This window comes from Myxocyprinus asiaticus, chromosome 25 (assembly GCF_019703515.2).
Source record: "Myxocyprinus asiaticus isolate MX2 ecotype Aquarium Trade chromosome 25, UBuf_Myxa_2, whole genome shotgun sequence".
In the NCBI taxonomy this organism is placed as follows: domain Eukaryota; kingdom Metazoa; phylum Chordata; class Actinopteri; order Cypriniformes; family Catostomidae; genus Myxocyprinus; species Myxocyprinus asiaticus.
The window spans coordinates 8029788-8054873 of NC_059368.1; the positions used below are offsets into that span (position 1 = coordinate 8029788).

General features: G+C 36.2%; 1 protein-coding gene across 1 annotated transcript in view; it reads left to right on the forward strand.

Annotated features, from left to right (window-relative positions):
- slc35f1 (solute carrier family 35 member F1) overlaps positions 1 to 25086 on the forward strand; it is a 121064-nt gene that overhangs the window by 93228 nt on the left and 2750 nt on the right. The window contains exons 6-7 of the mRNA XM_051655174.1: positions 1123 to 1175; positions 5924 to 6078. Of these exons, the coding sequence (XP_051511134.1) occupies positions 1123 to 1175; positions 5924 to 6078 (208 nt within the window). The remainder of the gene's footprint in view (positions 1 to 1122; positions 1176 to 5923; positions 6079 to 25086) is intronic.

A 25086-nucleotide genomic window follows, 5' to 3' on the forward strand; every position in this document is an offset into this window, starting at 1 on the left:
CATCTAACACCTTTATTCCCCATGCCAAAACTTCAGTATGCTTTAACATATATTTCTGCTATATATTTATTCTATATTTGTGCCATGTTATTTACATAAACGCTAACAGCACTGTTTATCCGTGCTAGCTGCATCCATCTTTGGCGTAATTATGCTGAAAGGCATTCATAACTGTCAGTAGGCTGGAATTGTGGAGGACAGGCAAGTCCTGCTTCCTGTTAGAGTCTGATTGCTTTATAAATGATTATAGGGATGTCAAAATTACTGGTACTTAGCAGTCTTTGTTCAGAATTGGTAGCAGTGTTTGAAGTGGGCTGGTACTAGCAATTCTGTGCTATTCTGTTCTCAGTATCAGTAATGAATTGCATACACTGGGGGGTCTTGTTTTCCAGTTAAAATATCTAAACATTCTTTAAAGATTATACATTTAATTGGGAAGAAATGTTGTCTTGTTTTAAGAGAAGTTATAACAAAATGTAGAAACATTTATGCTTGTTTTAAGCATAAAACTCATTCAATTTTGTTAAAAATTGCCAGTTAAGAAAAATGTCTTATCTATTGTACTTCTTTAAATTCTGCTAAATTCTTCAGTAAATGTATCTTAGTTTAAAGATGTTTAGATAGTTTTACTAGAAAACAAGACAAAAATTTGAAAAATAATTATTTTTTCAAAGACACGCAAGGCTTCAGTCGCTGTCTCCCACTGATGCTCCTCTAGACACTGTCGGCCGACGAGACTTGTAACCTTGGCAACATATCATCAGTGCAGTCCTGTGATGCCTCTACAGAGGTGCCAAATGGGTGGTTGGATTGCTTCCTTTCCGGCTTTAATTGTGTGTGTATGGAGGGTTGGGGAGTGGGTGACCTCATGTCATTGTTAGTGAGTCCGGAGAGCTCTGACGGAACTAGGCGCACTGTTCGGGCGGTCTAGAGAGATTGACCACTCTTTGATCCCGCTTGGGGGATTTGTCACTCTCCCCGTTGTCACTGAGATCACCCACCTGTCAAAATGAAGTATGCTGTCGAGACTTTGTAGCCTAGGCTATTTATATCTTATTGACGTTGTGGTTTTCCTCAGCTCAGCTGTGCTCACCTGTGGCTCATGGGATTTTTCTTTTTCAGGGCCATTATGGAGCACAAGGAGCTTCTGAAGGTGCAGTGGGACTGGCAGATAGGTAAGCCACTGGTTTAGGCCATTTTTACACTTGATTGCTTGGTTCAAACCCGAACTGGATTCCATCGGCCTCCCCTTGCCCTTCTATGTCTTTGGTTTTTTTACATTGTATTTAAGTTGAGTACCACTGTGAATGCTAGCGGCAGAGGGGCCAAAAATAGAGAGCATTGTTTGTTTACCTATTTTACTGTTAATTTGAATCTGCATTTTAGAGTGATTTTCAGCTGTGTTTTGATGTTTTTGTCTGCCCATATTTCCCTTTTGTAGCCCAACTAGTAGTAAAATTATTGCTTGATTGCACTGTTAGTCGCTTTGGATTAAAGCTACTGCCAAATGCATAAATGTAATGGGTAACACTTTATTTTTATTAATCTTGGTTTATTTTGATTTACTATTGTTCCCTGTTGTTGTTTACCATTGTTAGTTCATATTGGTTTATAATACATTAAATATTAATATATAAAACTTTTAATGTTAAAAATGTGTTAGTATAGACAGACGTTAACATTAAGATTAATACTATAAAAGGATTGTTCATTGTTAGTTAGGGCTGTCTGTCAAAGAAATAATTGCGATTATGACAATTAATTGTCTGTTTTATGGCTTTTACAATTATGACAATTAATTTTCATACAAACTGTCATCCTTATTAAAGGGATAGTTCACCCAAAAATGTAAATTCTCTCATGATTTACTCACACTCCTGGCATCCCAGATGTGTTTGACTTTCTTTCTTCTTCAGAACACAAATGAAGATTTTAAGAAGAATATCTCAGCTCTGTTGGTCCTCACAATACAAGTGAATGGGTGCCAAAATTTTGAAGCTCCACAATCCACATAAAGGGAGCATAAAAGAAATCCATAAGACTCCAGTGGTTAAATCCATGTGTTCAGACATGATATGATAGGTGTGGGTGAGAAACAGATCAATATTTACACCGATCAGCCACAATGTTAAAACCACCTGCCTAATATTGTGTTGGTCCTCCTCGTGCTGCCAAAACAGCACCAACCTGCATCTGGTGTGAGTCATTTTTTTAACATTAATTCTCCTCCCTGCCCAGTAGGGGGTGATATGCATGAAGAAGAAGGAGAAAGTGAAAGTGAAGGAAAATGGACATCAATATTGATCTGTTTCTCACCCACACTTATCATATCACTTCAGAAGATAATGGATTTAACCACCAGAGTCGTCTGGAGTACTTTTATGTTGCCATTTTTTGGATTTTGGAGCTTCAAAATATTTGCACCCATTTACTTGCATTGCATGGACCTAAAGAGCTGAGATATTTTTCAAAAAAATCTTTGTTTGTGTTCTGCAGAAGAAAGAATGTAATACACATCTGGGATGCCAGGAGGGTGAGTAAATCATGAGAGAATTTTCATTGTTGGGTGAACTATTCCTTTAAGGTGTATGTGTGCTTCAGACCCTTAAAGAAGCCATTTATTCATTCATTCATAATGCATAGTCATTCATGCATCTTGGAATTTTTTTTAAGGCTTTACAAACTTGGGAAATATTGCACTAGGGTAGAATGATTGAATATAAAAGCAAATAAAAAAATACTTAAAATATGTCTCTTTTTGGTCAACTTTAGTATTGGCCATTTTGCATTTACACTGCTTTTGGAACTCAGCCAACATGAATAGCTATTTTATTCTATTCCATTGTACAGTATTATGCAATAGTAAAAATATTTCGGTCCAAAATACTTCACTTTCACATGTGAAGGCTCTCCTATTAAACCCACAAGCCCTTATTTCGCATGTCGGAAGACCTTTGAGATTCTGTGAGTATTTAAAAATATGTTTTGTCATTCTGTCATCTCTATAGAAATCGAGTAAGCGGGCGTCTCCTCTGTGTTGTTCACTGGATTTCTATACTCACTTAAAATTCCCTTTTTTGGATTGAAAAATGTTATTAAAATTTGAAGTCCACAATAATCGCGTTATCTTAAATAATCGCGGCTAGATTTAGTAACCACAATTAGACTGTTACTTGATAATGGAAACTGGCCATTTGTTAGTTAATATTATTAACTGTTGTGTAAACTAATGTTAATGTATAAAACACCTTATTTAGGCTAGGTTTTAAAGGCTGTTGTTAGTTAAATGTAAAATGCCTCTTTCGACCTGAGAAAAAATGTTCCAGTCATCTTGGAAAAAATGCAGCAGTCAAAATCAATTATATGCCAACAAACAGTTCACTACCTCAAATTTTGCCATATTGCTTTCATACTATACCAATTGTGAACCACACTGAATTCCATAGGAAACATATTCCAGATTTTTCCAGCAAACTCTGTTTCAAACTCTGTGTCGTCTATGGAAAATAGCTTTTACACCACCCAAACAAACTGAACAATGATGTCAAATGGAACACCTTGGAACATGGCTCATAATATCAGAATTTAGAGTCGGAACAAACATTTTTATAATTCCATAAGACATTTCAGCAGTAAAACTACCATCCTCAAATTTAGTGCATTTTATAGCTCAGGAGTTACTTAAGTGTAATCCAGATTGATGCTCCTGGTAGGGCTTGATGAAGTGTGGAGTGTGTCCGTGCCAAAAGGCAACATTTGTGTTGCTTCCCAAGAGGATGCTGGCTTGTCACAGGGACATTAGCAAGTCTAGAGTCGCTTGAGGGGCCACCGTCATTAACTGTCAGGGCTGCGGCAAGTAACATGCTTTGTGCCAGAAGAAGGAATGTGTCCTGCCAAGACTGGGATGCCCTTGAAAAATAATGAAGGCGTGTTGATAATAATGCATTAGTTATGTTGCAACCATCCATAAAATCGATGTGAAAATCCTTATTTAAATTTGCATTGTTGCGTATATTTCCAAACTGAAATGTTAAAATGTTCCCATCACCTCCAATTTATTATAGAGTTGTCTTAAATATTCTTGCTTTATTGTAATTTTTTTTTTTTTATAGAGAGAGTCACATACTTAAATTGTAGCCTTGAGATAGCTCTGAACTGAATAGCAGGTGACAACTCATAACTCTCTGGTGTTGTGCATCGCCAGACAGCGTTTGCAAGGCATCTGAATAAGTTATGAAGCCTTCTGCTCAACTCTGAAGCCTCATGGCCTTATAACAATCTGGGTGTGAATAGATAAGGGAGCTCTGACATACAGAGCTATAATGTTGACTTTGATTTGGCTTTGCTGGTTATAAGCTGATATTTGTTTTTTACCTTGTGTGTTTCAAAGGTAATCCTGTAGTTTTTCTTTGATAGTTGTAGCATCACTAACAAAAAGTTAGTGTGGGAGTACCATGGTTTATACAATGGCATTCTTTTAAGAACCATGTACATACCATGGCACATGAATTTAGTATCATTTAGTACCATGGTTTTACCATTTGATACCATCACTGTGCCATGGTAACACCACAGATCTATAACTGTTTTGGTTAGGGATGGATGAGTGTAATGTTTAAAACAGGACCTATATATATGTATATATTTTTTATCATTTAGATAACAGTTGTCCCATAATACATTTTGGATTTCCATATTTATTTGTAGCATAATGCTCTCAATAGTTTTTCTCAGTCTTTCCCTTTACTCTAAGATGACTTGAAATGTTTCGTTGATGAAATTCTGTGCCACTTGCATCAGCGAACAGAATTGTTAAAATAATGACAAATAAACAACTAATACTCCCCCATCTGATATTGGTTTTATCTGCTGTCATACACTTCCATTTTAAAACCACAATATAAACTGATATTTAAAAGGAATCTGATTGCTTTTCAGATAAATTGCCGACATTACTTGGCGGGTTTCTAGACCCAAGCAAATTTCGTTTGTGCTGCCTGCTTTTTTTTTTTTTCAAAACAAATTATCATTATCCATCTCCATTTCTGCTGTGTCTCCATCTGCCAGTATAAAACTTGTGTCCTTTACATACGCATTTTGAAATTGAATGGCCAGAGACCACACAAGTGAATAATTACAATTTTCTGTGCCATATAATTTCATTATGATTGCACCGGATGAATTATGACCTGAATATCACAGCTGCCGGTTCGCCATTCTCTATGACATATATACCTGATTGCTGGCAACAGAATATAGTGAATCCTCACTGTAAGGAGTGAGATGTATAATAGTATATTCCTACACACCTTCTTTGTTTGCATTCAATATAATTCTGGCTGAAAAGTGTGTATGTGTATATTCAACACACAACGAAAATCTGAACATGCACATATGCAGCCTGTACTGTGTGTGTGTGTGTGTATATATATATATATATATATATATATATATATATATATACAATGTGTGTATGTGTGTGTGTGTGTATTTGTGTGTGTGTGTGTGTGTGTGTGTATATATATATATATATATATATATATATATATATATATATATATATATACATATATACAATGTGTGTATGTATATATATATATATATATATATATATACATATATACAATGTGTGTGTGTGTGTGTGTGTGTGTGTATATATATATATATATATATATATATATATATATATATATATATATATATATATATATAAATACTGTGTGTGTGTGTGTGTGATATATATATATATATATATATATATATATATATATATATATATATATATATATATATATATATAATGTACATTTATATACTGAATAATATACATACAGGCTGCATATGTGCCTGTTCAGATTTTCATAGTATGCTGAATGCTGATTGACTGTCTTACTGGTGTATCTGTAACTCTTTATGTCCTCAGGTCTTCTGTACATTGGATTCAGTGCTTGCATGTTTGGCCTGTACAGCTTCATGCCTGTGGTAATCAAAAGAACCAGCGCTACAGCGGTGAACCTCTCCCTACTGACAGCTGACCTCTATAGCCTCTTCTGTGGTTTGTTCCTGTTTCAGTACAAGGTTAGATTATGCTTTCTTTCTCTCTCTCTCTCTCTCTCTCTCTCTCTCTCTCTCAATTTCCCTCACTGCCACCTTCATACCATTATCTATATGCCATTACACCTGCTGTAATGTTGCTCACTCGCCTTGCCCCTTTTTTCCCTCTCGGCTCATGGATGTGGAAATATAGTGCTCTTTTTCTCAGTGGGGTTTCTCAGTAACATTAGTTAATTTTTATTTCACAGATTATCCCCCCCTTAAGCATGGCCAAGTCTGGGGGGGTGGGGGGCATTTCCTTGTGCCCCACACGAAACCCCTGAAGTAGTGAGTACTTCAGTACATCCTAGTACTGACCCTGCCCTGAAGTCTACTCACAGTATAATGTTAATGAAGGTTTCATGCAGCAATTTTAACTTTCACCTCTCTCTGACCCTTAGAATTATACTGGCTGTTTTTGCCGCTGTACCATTAATGCTTATATATGTAAATGAGTTTGGATCTGGTAACCCTTTTTGCATATTAATTGAGTAATAACACTTATTTATGGCTTGCAGATTTGCTGTTGGATCCAATTTATACTACCAATCAAAAGTTTTGGCATACTTGACTGAACTTATATTTCTTATTATCTTTTGATCTATTTGTTAATGCTTGAATTTAGTTTTGTAGGCAAATATGAATTGTGCCTACATATGAATTTCTTTTCAAAACAAATATATTTTAATTTAATATTTTTGTAAATGGATGCGTTGGACCTGATAGTGAAGGAAAAGCAGCCAACAAGTGGCCAGCATACATGGGAACTCCTTCATTACTGTTTAGAGAGCATCTTAGGATGCACCTCATGAAGTTGATTGAGAGAATGTGCAGAGCTGGAATCTTGAAAAAGGTGATTTGAAGAATCAAAAAAATAATTTTTAATTTGTTTAATATTTTTGGTGACCACATAATTCCCATACCTTCATTTGCATTGTTTTATAGCTTTGATGACTTTACTAGTATTCTAAAAAGTGAAAAACATTAATAATAGGTAGGTGAGTCCAAACTTTTGACTGGTTTTTATTATGTCAATCAACAATAACATTGTCTTTGAGACGGGTTCACGCAACACAATATGAGCCCTTTAAATGAGTGGAAAAAAAGTCCAAAGATTCTTTTATTGAGACTCTGCAATGATTTATCAGCTGATTTTGTAGGCAATATCCCCTCAAAGAAAGAACCAGCCTTAATGCAAGACTTCATCTCATACCACCATTACAGCTGAAGCCGTCACTGAACAAAGCCTTTAGTCATGCTGCACAATGAGCATAGTGTTTTAAACTCTCTTTCCTTGTCTAGTACAGATAACACTGTCTGGAGGATAAAAAAAAGGTTTTTATTGTTTTGAATTGACCATTATAATTTGTATTACAATGATTAGTCTTAATGGTTATGGCACAGTTAAACTCAAGTATAGTACAGCAGTGTTTTGTTGGTGAATAGAACAGCTTGACTTTTTAAATGTGTTAAGAACACTGCTTATGAGATTTAGAATTCATGAAATACAATTAGAGGGTTGGATATGAAACTAGCCTTCACCCGGTGTTTCCAGATATTAAAGGAAAATCAAGCAGCCTGGCCTGACAAAACAAGGCCAAAATAAGTGCCGTGTCTCACCAAAATAAGCAACCCCAGTTTTTTTGTGATTTGGTGGAATAGAGGTTTAGGAATCAATCAGAATTTCTGTATTTCAATAATAGTATAAACCATACATTAAACAAGGCAAAACTGCATCTTGCTGCGGAGAAAATGTCTAGTAAAAATGATCTTTTACAGAAAAAATGTAAATGTTTCAAATATACAACTGGCCAGCTGGCCAACATCTAAAGCCCCGTACACACACATGCAGCGACTTTATCGCTTAAAGTCGCTAGTCTCTGTACTGAAGTCGCTTGTGGGCGTTCCTACTGCTGTCGCTCTAACGTTATTGGTGGACTGCTCGTCTGGCCATATCTTTAAAAAATTTGATCACCGATTAGATACTGTATATTGCCTTTAAAAGCTAATATCATTTTAATTTGACAAGGAATTATCCTTTTTGTCACTAAAAATTAATGTTCTGCTGTGGAGAGTGTTGTTATATAAACTACAGCAATGCATTAATGCATTAAAGGGATAGTTCACCCAAAAATTAAATTCTCTCTTCATTTACTCACCTTCATGCCATCCCAGATGTGTATGAATTTCTTTCTTCTGCAGAACACAAACAAAGATTTTTAGAAGAATATCTCAGCTCTGTAGGTCCATACAATGCAAGTGAATGGTGATCAGACCTTTTGTATCTCCAAAAATCACATAAAGCAAACATAAAAGTAATCCACATGACTCCAGTGGTGAAATCCATGTCTTCAGAAGCGATATAATAGGTGTGGGTGAGAAACGGATCAAAATGTAAGTCCTTTTTTCACTCTAAGTCTCCACTTTCACATTCACTTTTCAGATGTGAAAGTGAACCTAAATGGGCACCACATGTGACTTTCAGATGTAAAATTGCTTAACTGCTCATTGCATCATATCATTAACAAGATGAACGAACTATCAGTGTAGGAATCAAACTCACTCAGACTGCCGACAATTTCCTTTCAACGCATCATTTTTGTTATATCCATGTATGTGGTTACAGACAAATCACATAGAATAGTGAAATCGCTCACAGAAACGTTTTATCTGTCTTGCCTGCACTTGACTCATTATCTTAAAGGAAATGGGTGATGTGAGCTCCACTGACACCCCCTTCACTCTGATTGGTTGTCACTCCCGAAAGTCGCTACTCACTTTGTCATGTCGCTCGTCACACCCACATCAAGTTGCCAGAGGTCACTGTCGATGGAAGTCGCCAGCTCTCATTGAAAATGGATGTGATCAGGTCGCTTTGTTGCTGGATGTCGCTGCATGTGTGTATGGGGCTTAAGGCCACGTCCATTCTAACACATTTTCAGTTAAAAACACATCGATTTTGCTGCATTTATGCCTCTTACCCATACTTGAAAGGCTTTTGAAACATTTGAAAACTTTCGACTTCTGAAAATGCACTCTAGTAACAGCTTCTTTGGAAAGTGATGGTGTTAGGAAACTGAAAACAGAGTTTTACTGAAATCAGTAAATAAATCTCTGTTGCATGGTCAGTTATACTTTATTGTGCTATAGGGGCCAAGCACTATCAAGCCCAAATTTGTGACCATAATCTGGAAATAAGCCCCTACAAAACGTAACTCGCTCATATTTATAAGCGACTTAAATCCAAGGCCAAAGACAGAAACCTCTGAGTTACTGCATGTTCTGTCTACTGTACATAGATAGATAGTTTATAGGGAAAACAAAAGCTGTATTTATCACATGTAAATATTTTTTGTCTTTGTTTTGAGTGTTCTTATGTGAAGTGGTTCAGCACAGCTGGCATATCTGTCTCTTTTTGAATTTCATAGACAAAACCCATCATGGACTCTAGTGGTTAAATCCATATATTCTGAAGCAACTTGATAGGTGTGAGTGAGAAACCGATAAATATTTGTTACTATAAATTATCCTCCCTGCTCAGTCAATTTCCACTTTAATTTCCTTCTGTTTTTGATGATTCACATCCTTCGTGCATATCGCCCTCTAATGGGCAGGGAGGAGAATTTATGACAAAAAATTACATAAATATTGATCTGTTTCTCACCCACACCTATCATATCGTGTCTGAACACATGGATTTAACCACTGAAGTCATATGGATTACTTTTATGCTCCCTTTGTGTGGATTTTGGAGCTTAAAAATGTTGGCACCCATTCACTTGCATTGTGAGGACCTACAGAGCTGTGATATTCTTCTAAAAATCTTAATTCGTGTTCTGCAGAAGAAAGAAAGTCTTACACATCTGGGATGGCATGAGGGTGAGCAAATCATCAATTGCACCAGGCAGTTTCGTAAACAAAGCACAATCATTTCAAAATTTACAAAGAAATAGAGCATTTTGCGCTGAAAATAATGACAAAATAACTTGATATAAATACAGCACTACTATTTCAGCGCATTTACACTTATTTCTAAAATAGAATCCCAACCTCATTCTCAACTTCCTCACCAAATTGTCAATTTGTGGTTTAAACGGGGGGACCCAACACTGAGCCTTGTGGGATCCCTTTACAAACATATAAAACATCTGAAAAATGTCCATCAGATTTATCACACTGTGTTCATTCTGCAAGATAATTAATAAACCATCCAACTGCTTGTTCAGACAATCCAATCTTTGTAGCATTACATTGTGATCCACTGTATCAAAAGCTTTAGATAGATCTATAAAAAGAGCAGCACAATGCTGCTTTTTGTCAAGACACTGAATAATATCATTCACTACCTTTGTTGAAAATTATTTAAAAGAGCACAGCTTTCTAAATACTCCTTTAGTTGGTTACCTATCAAGGTCCCCAGGATCTTAGCTAGAATTGACAGATTTGATATTGGTCTATAATTATTCATAAGTGAGGGCTCACCACCTTTTAATAGTGGACAAACAAATGCCTTTTTCCAAATTCTAGGAATTTTATTACTGATCAAAGTAAGATTAAAAAGATAGTCAATGGTCCTGCAATATAATCTGCAGAAAGTTTTAAAAAATAAGGATACAGGCCATCCGGACCTGCTGGGTTTTTTTTTTGGTTAAGATTTTTAATTGCTTTATGCACCTCACCAACTGAAAAGGCTACAAAATTAAATTTAGACTCCACTTCAACAGGCCTATTCATAGTTTCATTAATATAATGAGAAACAGAACAATTCATAACATGAGACGAAAGTAATCCAGATGACACAAAATGCCTGTTAAAACAATTCAACATTTCTACCTTCTCGCACACCTCAACAGAGCCATCTTTAATAAATGCAGGTAAACCATCATAGGATTATTAGATGACATTGATTTAATAGTTTTCCAAAACTTTTGGGGTTTACTTAAATTTTCTGTAGTAATTGTCAAATAATAATACGCCTTAGTCTTTCTAATTAGTTTGGTACACTTGTTCTTAAGTTTTCTATATTGTGATCAATGTGCATCTGAGTTCGATTTCCTAGCCTCAGCCCATAGAACATTTCTTTTACGAATAAGCTCCGAGACTTTCTCTGAGAACCATGGATTGTCCCTATTTTTGATTCTATATTTTCTAAGAGAAGCATGTCTATCCAATACTCCTAAAAACAAATCTTGAAAGTAGCTACATGCTAACTCAGCATCCGGTATTAATGAGATCCTTCTCCAATCAACTAAATATAAATCATGAATAAAACATTGCTCCATAATGTTTCATGATAAAACAAGGTTTCATCTTTGGGATCCTTGTGTCCCTCACTGCTGCTATGATACAGTAATCACTTACATCGTTCGGAAAATTGCCTGTAGAAGTGAACTTATATGGAGTATTCATTAAAAATAAATCAATAAGAGTTGATTTTGTCGGATCTTTAGTGTTTGGACGTGTAAGAGAAGAAATTAATTGTGTAAAAATCAAGGAATCACATAAAGATTTAAAATCGTCTGACGCTGCAGTCAACCAGTCCCAATTCATATCACCAAAAACAATTATTTCACCTTGGGGGGGGGTGGTGTACAACATGCCGGGGGCTCCCCGGCCTGAAAGAATGTGGCAGGTCGTGATTCCGCACACCCGGCCCCTAATTAGGCTGATTAAGCCTGAGAGGGATAAGGCCGACAGGAGGCAGCAGTGTGACAGAGGGAGAGAGTTATGGACAGCTGTCCGACACCTACACGTGTGTTTGTCTTTTTGGTTCAGTTTATCATTAAAGCTTTATTTATATTGTCAAGCCAGTTCTCGGCTCTTCCTTTCCATTGATGTGTTAAGACATGTAGTGCCTCCAAATGAATCTCTCTCTGACCCTGAATTGGATGCCAGAGCCATTTGTAATATTTTCATATGCACTCTGAATTCTCTCGGACTCTCTGCACATTGTTGTTATTGCTGTTCTGCACCTGCAGTGAGATTGCAGTGTTGACTCACCCTTGTCCTTTAGTTTTGTGTCTGGGCTTTTATGTTCTAAAGCAAGGTGAACCTGGTATCTTCTCAGACTCTTAGCAGTCTAGATGGAAAAATCTGCATTGTATTCACTAACCACCACAATCCCGTTGAACTAGGCACTAAATGTGCTGAAATAGTAGTGCTGTATTTAAATCAAGTTATTTTGTCATTATTTTCAGTGCAAAATGCTCTATTTCTTTGTAAATTTTGAAATGATTGTGCTTTGTTTATGAAACTGCCTGGTGCAATTGATGTTACGCTGTTGCTGCCCACGGAAAGCAGACAGTAAATGGTATTTTATTTAAAAGAGATGTTTGTGTACATTTTCTATCATTCGAGACAATGGTAATTCATCAAAAAATCCCTAATAAGCCTTTGATCCATATGCGTATTGCAGACAAGCACGCTTTCAGGTTTTTAAAGAGCCGATTGAGGTGCATTAAAAAAAAAATATATATATATATATATATCCTCGTGAGTGTAAATGAATCCATTTCTGCGGCAGAAGATTATTACTGTTTACCTTCTCAAGCTTTCTCTCAGACCATTTTGGTGAACGTGCTCGCATGTTTTTCACAGTGATTTGCAGCTTGTCAGAAAGCAGTAGATGAGATTGTGTTTGAAATTTGAATCATGCTATCACTGATTCACACAATAGCCTCAGAGAAATTCACAATAAATGAGCTCTGATGACTTCATATGGAGTTGTAATCTTGATGGGTTGCTCAATTTCCTGAAATCCTGATAGCCTGAATATGTGCGACAGAAGCATGTCCTTGCTGCAATTAAAGGGTTAGTTCACAAAAAAATAAAAATAAAATAAAAATCTGTCTTTATATGATTTTTTCCCCCAAACCAGTATGATTTTTCTTTCTTCTGCAGAAAATAAATGTTAGGGAATGACAGCCTCAGTCACCGTTCACTTTCGTTGTATGGAAAAAAGATGCAATGATGCTGACTGCAGCTGTCAGTTCCTAACATTCTGCAAAACAAAACACTTTTTGTACTACTTTGGGTAAGATATGTAACTCTAGTGGTACCATTTTTGTTAACCATGCAAGGATATTCGGGTTCAAATCCCAAACACTTTTTTAAACCTAAAATAACAGTGTTAATTAAATATAAACAAGTTAATAAATGTTAATTTTCAAAAATACAAAAAATTATAATAACAGTGAAATAATACTTATTATTATTATTATAACCTTTATTTTACCAGGTTAATCCCTTAAGATTAAAAATCTCTTTTCCAAGAGAGACCTGGCCAAATTGGTAAGTCTAACTATACATTAACACATGGACACTGACCAAAATTCTGGCATAAAAAATCTTCAACATGTCTCCTAAAATCATTTAAAGGCACCAAACACTGCTGTCTCAAAGTTTGCTGAAGAGTATTCCAAGACGAGGGAGCAGCAAAAGCAAAGGCCTTTTTTCCAAATTCTGTTCTCACTTTAGGTACTAATGCAGGTAAATAAATCTTCCTATTGTAAGCTATAATGTAAATTGCTCTGAATTTTAACATAAGTTGTAAGATATAATGGTAACAAACCAACCTGTGCTTTATAAATAAATACATACCAATGCAAAAACCTATGCATATTTAAAGAAGGCCAGTCAACCTTTGCATACAATACACAATGATGAGTTAAACCTTTACATCCTGTAATGAATCTCAGATCCCCATGATAAACTGTATCGAGCATATGTAATGATGAAACTGAACATTTCAGTATAAAATATCACCATAAAGGGGCTTTTCCACTGCACGGTACAGCTCGACTCTGCTCGCTTTTTGGGGGTTTTCCACTGTGGATAGTACCTGGTACCTGATACTTTTTTTAGTACCACCTTGGTCGAGGTTCCAAGTGAGCCGAGCCGATACTAAATGTGACGTCAAAACCCTGCAGATCATTGATTGGTCAGAGAGAATCGTCACTACCAGCGTCACAGGATTTGCGACACGGGACATCAACCCGCTAGTTTTAAAGTTAGTAACAGTGACAGCAATATAATTTGTTCACATGACTTTCGAATTGTAAAAAGAAATGGCTGTGTGCAAAACCACGCCGTGGTCAATAAACGAGGTGCAGACGTTACTCTCGTTTGCGACGAATGAAATGACGCGAAACAAAAAGGTCTTTCAGGAAGTGTCTCAGCTGTTGGCCGCACACGGCTACCACCGGACCTACCAACAGTGTAGGGAAAAGTAAAAAAAAACATAAAAGTGACTACAGAACCATCAAGGACCACAACAGCTGGAGTGGTTCAAACAGAAGAAAGTGGAAGTGGTTCGACCAAATGGTCGCTATCTATGGCAATAGACCTGCGAGCAATGGGAGGGAGAGTGCCCTGGACTCTGCGTCGTTGGAGTCCACGATGGAGGATGGTACGTTTTGTTACGTTAACTCTATATTCTGCTCGAAAGCTTCACTTTATTTAGTTGACCAGCTACTGGAAAGCTTGCTTCTAAAACAACCAGGCCAATTTAACTGTTACACTTGTGTAAAATCACCATGCAACAACTGCTTTATGCAGCACAATGAGCTAGTAGCTAACAGCTAGCGGTCGTGTTATTGTTTATGGTCAGAAATGTTTGTGTCACATTTAAGATGATGTCACGGCAGTAGAGACGGCGCAACTATGACGATCAGCCTATAATCCCCCCCACGTTGAGGCGGCAATAAACTGCAGTGGAAAAGCAAGCTCAGAAAAGTAAAGCGAGTCGAGTCGATTCGAACCGTAACGTGCAGTGGAAAAGATACAGGTAAAAAAGTACCAGCAACTTTTTTTTTTCCAATATTCAGAGAAAAACAAGACTTATTTCTAAAATAGAATCCCAACCTCATTCTCAACTTCCTCACCAAATTATCAATTTGTGGTTTAAATGGGGGGACCCAACACTGAGCCTTGTGGGATCCCTTTACAAACATATAAAACATCTGAAAAATGTCCATCAGATTTATCACACTGTGTTCGTTCTGCAAGATAATTAATAAACCATCCAACTGCTTGTTCAGACAATCCAATCTTTGTAGCATTACATTGTGATCCACTGTATCAAAAGCTTTAGATAGATCTATAAAAAGAGCAGCACAATGCTGCTTTTTGTCAAGACACTGAATAATATCATTCACTACCTTTGTTGAAAATTATTTAAAAGAGCACAGCTTTCTAAATACTCCTTTAGTTGGTTACCTATCAAGGTCCCCAGGATCTTAGCTAGAATTGACAGATTTGATATTGGTCTATAATTATTCATAAGTGAGGGCTCACCACCTTTTAATAGTGGACAAACAAATGCCTTTTTCCAAATTCTAGGAATTTTATTACTGATCAAAGTAAGATTAAGTCAATGGTCCTGCAATATAATCTGCAGAAAGTTTTTAAAAATAAGGATCCAGGCCATCCGGACCTGCTGGTTTTTTTTGGGGTTAAGATTTTTAATTGTTTTATGCACCTCACCAACTGAAAAGGCTACAAAATTAAATTTAGACTTCACTTCAACAGGCCTATTCATAGTTTCATTAATATAATGAGAAACAGAACAATTCATAACATGAGAAGAAAGTAATCCAGATGACACAAAATGCCTGTTAAAACAATTCAACATTTCTACCTTCTCGCACACCTCAACAGAGCCATCTTCAATAAATGCAGGTAAACCATCATAGGATTATTAAATGACATTGATTTAATAGTTTTCCAAAACTTTTGGGGTTTACTTAATTTTCTGTAGTAATTGTCAAATAATAATACGCCTTAGTCTTTCTAATTAGTTTGGTACACTTGTTCTTAAGTTCTCTATATTGTGATCAATGTGCATCTGAGTTCGATTTCCTAGCCTCAGCCCATAGAACATTTCTTTTACAAATAAGCTCCGAGACTTTCTCTGAGAACCATGGATTGTCCCTATTTTTGATTCTATATTTTCTAAGAGAAGCATGTCTATCCAATACTCCTAAAAACAAATCTTGAAAGTAGCTACATGCTAACTCAGCATCCGGTATTAATGAGATCCTTCTCCAATCAACTAAATATAAATCATGATTAAAAAATTGCTCCATAATGGGCTTTGTATTACGTTTCATGATAAAACAAGGTTTCATCTTCGGGATCCTTGTGTCCCTCACTGCTGCTATGATACAGTAATCACTTACATCGTTCGGAAAATTGCCTGTAGAAGTGAACTTATATGGAGTATTCATTAAAAATAAATCAATAAGAGTTGATTTTGTCGCATCTTTAGTGTTTGGACGTGTAAGAGAAGAAATTAATTGTGTAAAAATCAAGGAATCACATAAAGATTTAAAATCATCTGACGCTGCAGTCAACCCGTCCCAATTCATATCACCAAAAACAATTATTTCACCTTGAATTTTTGAAAAAATATCACCCAAGCAGGTAAGAGATTCCTTAACAGCTGAAGGTGGTCTACAACAGCCTAAAACCGTTAGACTAGACTCCTTTGATATTGTTACTTTTAACAGAAGCAATTCAAACTGCTTAGAGACAGACTTATTTAATAAGACTATATACTTATTTTTAACATAAATAGCTATGCCACCACCTCTCTGTGGATGGTCAGCACGCTTTAACTTATACCCTGAAATTGAAACCTCACTGTCACTGTTTGCTTTATCAAGCCAAGTCTCTGAGATCCCCATAATATCAGCATCAGTTAATTGAGCCCAAATGCGAACCATATCCATTTTAGGCAAAAGGCTGCGAACATTTAAATTAATTATTCCCAGTCCAGACCTTGTCTTAAAATCAGAAAGTGTTTGACTACTGTGTGTTTCAGGACCAGGATTTGGTTTAACATTACCAGAAATAAACAAAAGTAAAACAATTAAGAGCTTAAGCTTCATGTTTTTACATGGTACTGCAGACAGATTTTTGGTGCAAACCGGCGTGGAATTACATAAAACTCTACCCGTTAAAATAAAATGATGTGTTTTTTGTCATCAGAAAGAACAGCAATAGCGACACAATTGCAATTCACATTTTGCCAAGTCGAAGCTCCCTTCATTGCAGCGTAGACTATAAACGATGCAGGTTATGTTTGGAAGGCACAGTTGACTAGCGGTGCCACAAACATGCAGATTTTCCAAATCTGGATCCTTCCGTGACTAATATCCATCAGACACTTGCAGGAAAGATTCATGTGCCAACTTTTACAAAAAAGTTGATAACCAGTAAAATCGGACCGTAAAATCAGGAATCACCACAGACAGATATATAGGATGCTGGCTTGAACTGCAGTTGGAGATGTCCAATCATCGTCAGCACAACAGCAAAAATATAAGACTCATAGGCAGGTAATCAGCTTCACAAGAAGTTTTTGTATCAAGCAGTTTCAGTCCAGTAAATTCCAGTCACTTCCATGAGACATAATCAGCTCAAATACACATAAAACACTCAGATTTCCAATGTTTAACATTTAGAAACCAACACAACATGCAGTATGGCAGCCATCTTGGATTCGCCACTTATTAATTCTTAAAAATTATTAAAAGGATTGTTCACCCAAAAATTTAAATTCTCTCATCATTTACTGACCCTCGTGCCATCCTAGATATTTATGACATACTTTAATCTGCAGAACACAAATGAAGATTTTTTTGAAGAATATTTCATCTCTGTAGGTCCATTCAATGCAAGTGAATGGTGGCCAGAACTTTGAAGCTCCAAAAAGGACATAAAGGCAGCATAAAAGTAATCTAAACGACTCCAGTGTTTTAATCAATGTCTTCAGAAGCGATATAATAGGTGTGGGTGAGAAACAGATCAATATTTATGTCCTTTTTACTAAAAATATCCACTTTCACCTTTACGTTCTTCTTTTGTTTTTTGCCGATTGGCATTGTGCATATCGCCACCTACTGGTCGGGCTGGTCAAAGGTGGAGATTTATAGTAAAAAGCACTTAAATATTGATCTGCTTCTCACCCACACCTATCATATCGCTTCTAAAGATATGGATTTAACTACTGGAGTTGTATGGATTACTTTTATGTTGGCTTTTTCTGATTTTTGGAGATTCAAAGTTCTGGTCACAATTCATTTGCATAGAATGGGCCTAGTTGAGATATTCTTTTAAAAATTTACAGTTGTGCAGAAGAAAGTCACACACATCTGGGATGGCATGAGGGTAAGTAAATGATGAGAACATTTGAATTTTTTTCTGAAATATTCCTTTAATTATTATTATTAAATAATAATTAATTTTTATTTGACTTGAAGTTAAGCATTAATTTGAATCCATTTGTCCATTAGCTTGAACTGGATGTATCTTATTATTGGCAGTGATTGGTTTATTTTCAATTCCAGTTGAAATAAATGGGGGACATTAATGAGAATTATTTTTTGGAACCATGTGCTCACTTCCTGAACTAATCGTTTGAAAACCACATAGGGACATGGAGACTCTGACTTTTCATGTAAATCAGCCGAAATGCCAATATCCATGTTATCTTTGAACTGTGTGGTAGAATTAAACTGACATGGGCTGCATTTACCAAAAGCATCGTAAGCCTACGTAGATCGTAGAAACCATTGGCACCAATGGTCTCTTCGATAAACTTAAGCTTGCGATGCTTTTGGGAAACGCAGCCCAGGCTCCTAACTGCCTTCTCCTATCAGTATACAGTCGGCTTCAAAATTATATTATCAGCATAATAATTTGAGTCAAATGTGTTTTCGCAAAATGTGCATGAATTTCAGAATTTCTTAGTAGCTGTTTCGTCTCCTTTTTGCTGTAATGACAGCATGCACTTACTTGTGCAAAACCTGATGATCATGTTATACAGCATGATTTGAGAATGTTCCAAAGAGGTGTTGTGTGCTACTATGAAAGCAAGGAAAGCTGACATTTTGTTCAAGGGAGTTAACATGCTCAGTGTCACAAATTTGCTTACATTTGATTAGTGACTTACGTAGAAATAGTGCAGATTGCGGAATCTAAGCTACAATATTTTGTATTAATTTACAGCATAATGTTGTTGTTTTTGTTGTAACATGTTTGCACTATCAAAACTCTAAAACTTTCTTTTTATCTTGAGATTTAAATTAGATTTTGAATCCCAGATTTTCAGTGTGGTCTCAGACTTTTGGACTCTTAGATGTGGTGTTGCAATTGAGATGAAAATTGCATGTCACGATTAGTTTGAACTCGTCATTGGTTCAATAATATGTAGTCTTACACCAAAAAGTCTTTATGCCAGCAATTAAGTCTAGTATTATTTGAAAAGAAAACTATTGATTTATTCAGAATTTGTATGCTGCAGATTAAGGCTGTTAGCACTAATTTGAACATGTGGTTTAGCACTTTTACTGCAAGTCCTCTATTGTCTATTTTAATAGCTTTGATGTTTCCTGTCACAATGATGCCAAATGAACCAGCCGCAGCAGAGGTGCTGTACAAGCCATTACCTGCAGCACACCAAGGCCAACCGAGTGATTATTGCCCCTTGTAAACATGCCTTCTTTATTCAGAGCAGTTTTAATTAGCTGACTAATTTTATTCAGTGCAATTCAATGAATTTGAAACATGAATGTGACCACAAAAGCTTGGATGCCAGACACAGTCGGTTTTTCAGCACTTTTTAGGTCATTTTGCCTACTAGTAGAAATTAATTACCTCAGATTTTACGTTTTTAGCCAAGCATTGGTTATTTATTGTGAAAGCGTTTATAGCCAGATGAATCCAGGATTGGCAATGGACTCAAAAAACCAAGTACTTGGTGGCGGCATAAAAAACAGATATAACATTTGATAAGGACATGTTGCTTTTTTCTTTTTAATTATGCACACATTCATTTGAGTAAAGACAGAGAGTCCAAAAAAAGATATTTGAAATATGCGTAAATGACAGGGGTGGCCATGCATAACACTGTATAACAACGGCTGCATTAAACGTATAGTTCAGCCAAAAATGAAAATAATTGTCGTTTACTCACCCTCATGTTGCCCCATAGCCATATGTCTTTCTTTCTTCAAATCGACTGCATAAACAGATACCGCTGAAATAGAATCTGTATAAGATTATAAAAGACAAGTTTTATTCTTTGGAATTACTCGGGCTGTTTGAGGTCTCTAGCACCATTCAATCCATCTCAGGTCCATAAAAGAGCTTTCATTTTGAAATATGACACTCAACATACCATGAATATATTATTATAAATATGAATATGATTTATTGAGCATCTTTTATACAGGTTGTAATTACATCGCTATACTTTATTGGAATTTTTTTTTCTCCCCTAACGCTTGGCAAAAGGGGTCCACCGTTGTCTGGCTTGAAATAGCAGACGCTTTATCATAGTTATGCAGGAATGTAGAGGCGTTTGGTATATTTAAATGATCAACCTGACACACCAGCAGTGTAAATGGAAAATACTCCTATCCCAGCTTAAATACCCTTCCAAAACTGGCTGTGCTTGTTCTTCCATATATGTTTGGCAGTGCCATCTGACCTGATTTGGATCATGTGGTCTGTATTGATACGACTTCTCAGGTGTGTTCATTTTTAACAAACCCTCAATTGAAAAGATTTTGCAACACTACAGCTGTTAGAGACACCTGGACAGCCCTTCTGGGTTCTTTGAAGTACTAGAGCATACACAATTTTCAAAAGAACCATATAATCAAGGACAGTGGTGTGGGTTGGGTTTTTTTATTTTTTATTTTTTTTATCCAGTTTAAATACATGTTCAGTTTGATGTTTGCATGGTTTCCAGGTTAAAGACAAATGGAACACCATTTACCTTACTATAATATTTGTGTATGGTTATATTAACATACTATTTATTACAATCAAATTACATTAAACTCTAATCAAGTTTAGGCATTTTCAAACCTTGCTTTAATATGTTAATGCAAACATATTTTGTGTAGCTTTTACTTGTTAATACTTGCCTTTGTTTGGTTATTATAATATTATAATAGCCACCTTTTTGCATCATTAGTCAACAGATTTTTATGCAGCTTTAATTTAACCAAACTCAGTGGTCACTAAAAACAGCTCACTCACAAATCATTTCATGTTTCAGGTAATGTCAGTTACATTTAGATTCAAATATGTCCAAAAGTGGTGATGTCCAAATATGAGTTGTTTATTTTGTAAATAGTTTGTCACAAGGTAACTGGTGATACAATAAAATATCGATATATAAGGTCACGATACAATATTATTGCAATTCTTTATTTTTGGTGTATTGCGATTCAAAACTATATATTGCGATATTTCATTTAATATTTCTCATTCGTCTTCATCAGACTTAAGAAATCTGTTTCCAAATCACCAAATTCATTGTTAAATTAATATAAAATTGCCAGTTTACAAAACAAGGCCAGTTTATTTAATATCTACAGTTGAAGTCAGAAGTTTACATACATTTAGGTTGAAGTCATTAAAACTCATTTTTTAACCACTCCACAGATTTAATATTAGCAAACTATAGTTTTGGCAAGTCGTTTAGGACATCTATATTGTGCATGACACAAGTAATTTTTACAGACAGATTGTTTCACTTTTAATTGACTATATCACAATTCAAGTGGGTCAGAAGTTTACATACACAAAGTTAACTGTGCCTTTATGCAGCTTGGAAAATTCCAGAGAATGATGTCAAGCCTTTAGACAATTAGCCAATTAGCTTCTGATAGGAGGTGTACTGAATTGGAGGTGTACCTGTGGATGTATTTTAAGGCCTACCTTCAAACTCAGTGCCTCTTTGCTTGACATCATAGGAAAATCAAAAGAAGCCAGCCAAGACCTCAGAAAAACAATTGTAGACCTCCACAATTCTGGTTCATGCTTGGGAGCAATTTCCAAATGCCTGAAGGTACCACGTTCATCTGTACAAACAATAGTATGCAAGTATAAACACCATGGGACCACGCAGCCATCATACCGCTCAGGAAGGAGACACATTCTGTCTCCTAGAGATGAATGTAGTTTGGTGTGAAAAGTGCATATCAATCCCAGAACAACAGCAAAGGACCTTGTGAAGATGCTGGAGGAAACGGGTAGACAAGTATTTATATCCACATTAAAACGAGTCCTATATCGACATAACCTGAAAGGCTGCTTAGCAAGGAAGAAGCCACTGCTCCAAAACTGCCATAAAAAGCCAGACTACAGTTTGCAAGTGCACATGGGGACAAAGATCTTACTTTTTGGAGAAATATCCTCTGGTCTGATGAAACAAAAATTTAACTGTTTGGCCATAATGACCATCGTTATGTTTGGAGGAAAAAGGGTGAGGCTTGCAAGCTGAAGAACACCATCCCAACCGTGAAGCATGGGGGTGGCAGCATCATGTTGTGGTGCACTTTACAAAATAGATGGCATCATGAGGAAGGAAAATTATGTGGATATACTAAAGCAGCATCTCAAGACATCAGCCTGGAAGTTAAAGCTTGGTCGCAAATGGGTCTTCCAAATGGACAATGACCCCAAGCATACCTCCAAAGTTGTGGCAAAATGGCTTAAGAACAACAAAGTCAAGGTATTGGAGTGGCCATCACAAAGCCCTGACCTCAATCCTGAAAAAGCGTGTGCAAGCAAGGAGGCCTACAAACCTGACTCAGTTACACCAGTTCTGTCTGGAGGAATGGGCCAAAATTCCAGCAACTTATTGTGAGAAGCTTGTGGAAGGCTACCCAAAATGTTTGACCCAAGTTAAACAATTTAAAGGCAATGCTACCAAATACTAACAAAGTGTATGTAAACTTCTGACCCACTGGGAATTATTATTTTTACCCATTATGTTTAAGTGTACTTTAAGTATGTTGTCCTTCGCTTATTAGTTTTTCCTTCTTAATTATGCACATCCTGACACTTTTATGTACGCTTTTATTTTTTGAAAAAACGAAACTCTTGGGATTCACTGTGATGTTTATTGATTCATTGGAAATATTTATTCCACTCAGATGGCTCAAGGCAAGAAAAAGCAGCAGAGGGCCTCAAACTGTGAGAAAGTGTCAAAGTTTACTTCAAATTCTCTGTGGAGTTTCTCTAGACTTCAAAAGCCTAATGTCTATCACTGCAGGGCTTTCGGCATATGTGCACTAGCAAATATCTTTTTACATTTGTTGATTGTCTCTGTTATTGAAGTTTGGGTTACATCTTGAGATCTGTGTATAACTGTGTTAAACTATTGTTCATAAAATCTTTAATTTACCAGATGTTTTCTTCAGAAGCAAAAATTCTACAGTTAAATTCATTAAGAGTCATATAAAACCGAACGTAAGATTTAAATTTAAGAAAATAAGATGTTATTGAATAAGTGAGTCATTTTGCATTTAGTGAACAAACAAATTAAAATTGGCAAAACAAAGTAGTGTTACTGAGAAGGGAGGACAAATATTAAAAGGATTGTTCACCCAAAAATAAGAGTTTAACCCAAACATTCTGTCATCATTTACTCACCTTCATGTTGTTTCAAAAATAGACACAGATGACAAGCGCGAACATCTGAAGCTCCTTTTATACTGGTACTTCACTAAAATAAGAGAACTGTTGTATTTGTGCTTAGATACAATTTCAACTGCATTTGGGAGAAACAGCGCGCCGGTTTTGTTCGTGCTTTCTTTGTCTTTTCTGACTTTTTCACTGTTTATTATTGTACATTAACACAATGACATTGTGATTTATGTATGTCGTCATGAAATCAGAGACCCTCCCCTTGAAATCTGAACATAAGTGATCACAGGAGATGCATTTAAGCGACCAGGTGTTAACAGCGATGTGTCTCGCCTGACCCCGTGATCAGATCACCTGAGATGCATCTTAAAACCAGGTGTAAACAGGATCATAATTTTCATTTTTGGGTGAACTATCCCTTTAAGAAAGTTGTTGATAGAAAAAAATCTTAATGCATTATGTTGCCTTGATTGCTTAAAACTTTTCTCAATTCTTTTTTATAATGTTTATTTTTACAGTGAAAAGCAATCTAAATAATAATTATGCTGTGTCCTGCTTCTGTTGGCTAGCGCTGAAGGGTGTGTGTAATTGGTAGCACTTTGTTAATCAGAGGCATTATAGAGGGGCGGCACGTGGCCCAGAGATTGACTGTTGCTGAGCTGAGAGGACAGTGTTCATAGCACAGTTCTACAGCCAAAGCTGATTGTTTTTGATGCTCAACCACACCTCACAGTAATGATTGAAAAACTATTGATGTGATTTGGAGATTGAGTGGCAGCAGACACAGTGAAGCTTTGGCATTTCAGTTTTGAAAGCTGTGAGTGTTGTTGCTATTTTCAAAGCACTGGCAAGGGTATTGAGTCCCTGCATGACCATAACAGAAAGCAAAAAATAAAAAACATATTTGAAAAATTGCAGTGCTTGCAAGGCTACACTGAATTGAAATTCCTCTTGCCTTTCCTCTTCACAATTTCCTGCTGACTGACAAATGATTTGTATACTGAAATAGGACTGGTCTTCTTTCTTGCATTTGTTTGCATACTGAATTATAATGTGTATTTAACTTAAACCAAATCTAAAGCTACCATTAGAGGCAGTTCATACCAAACTTGTTTTTATGTCTGTCTGCGCTGTTTTCCCCTTGTTTTTTTAGGTAAATATGTGCTAGATTGTCGTCTTTGACAGTTGACAGCCATGTCATTCTGTTTTGTCGTCGTCTCTCGTACGATCCCCGCTTTAATGGGAAAGTTCACCCAAAAATGTAAATTCTCTTATAATTTCCTCACCCTCCTGCCATCCCAGATGTGTATGACTTTCTTTCTTCTGCAGAACACAAATTAAGATTTTTAGAGGAATATCTCAGCTCTGTAGGTCTATACAATGCAAGTGAATGGTGACCAGACCTTTGTAGCTTCAAAGATCACATAAAGGAAACTTAAAAGTAATCCATACGACTACAGTGTTTAAATCCATATCTTCAGAAGCAATATAATCAGTGTGGGTGAGACTATATTTAAGTCATTTTTTACTCTAAATCTCCACTTT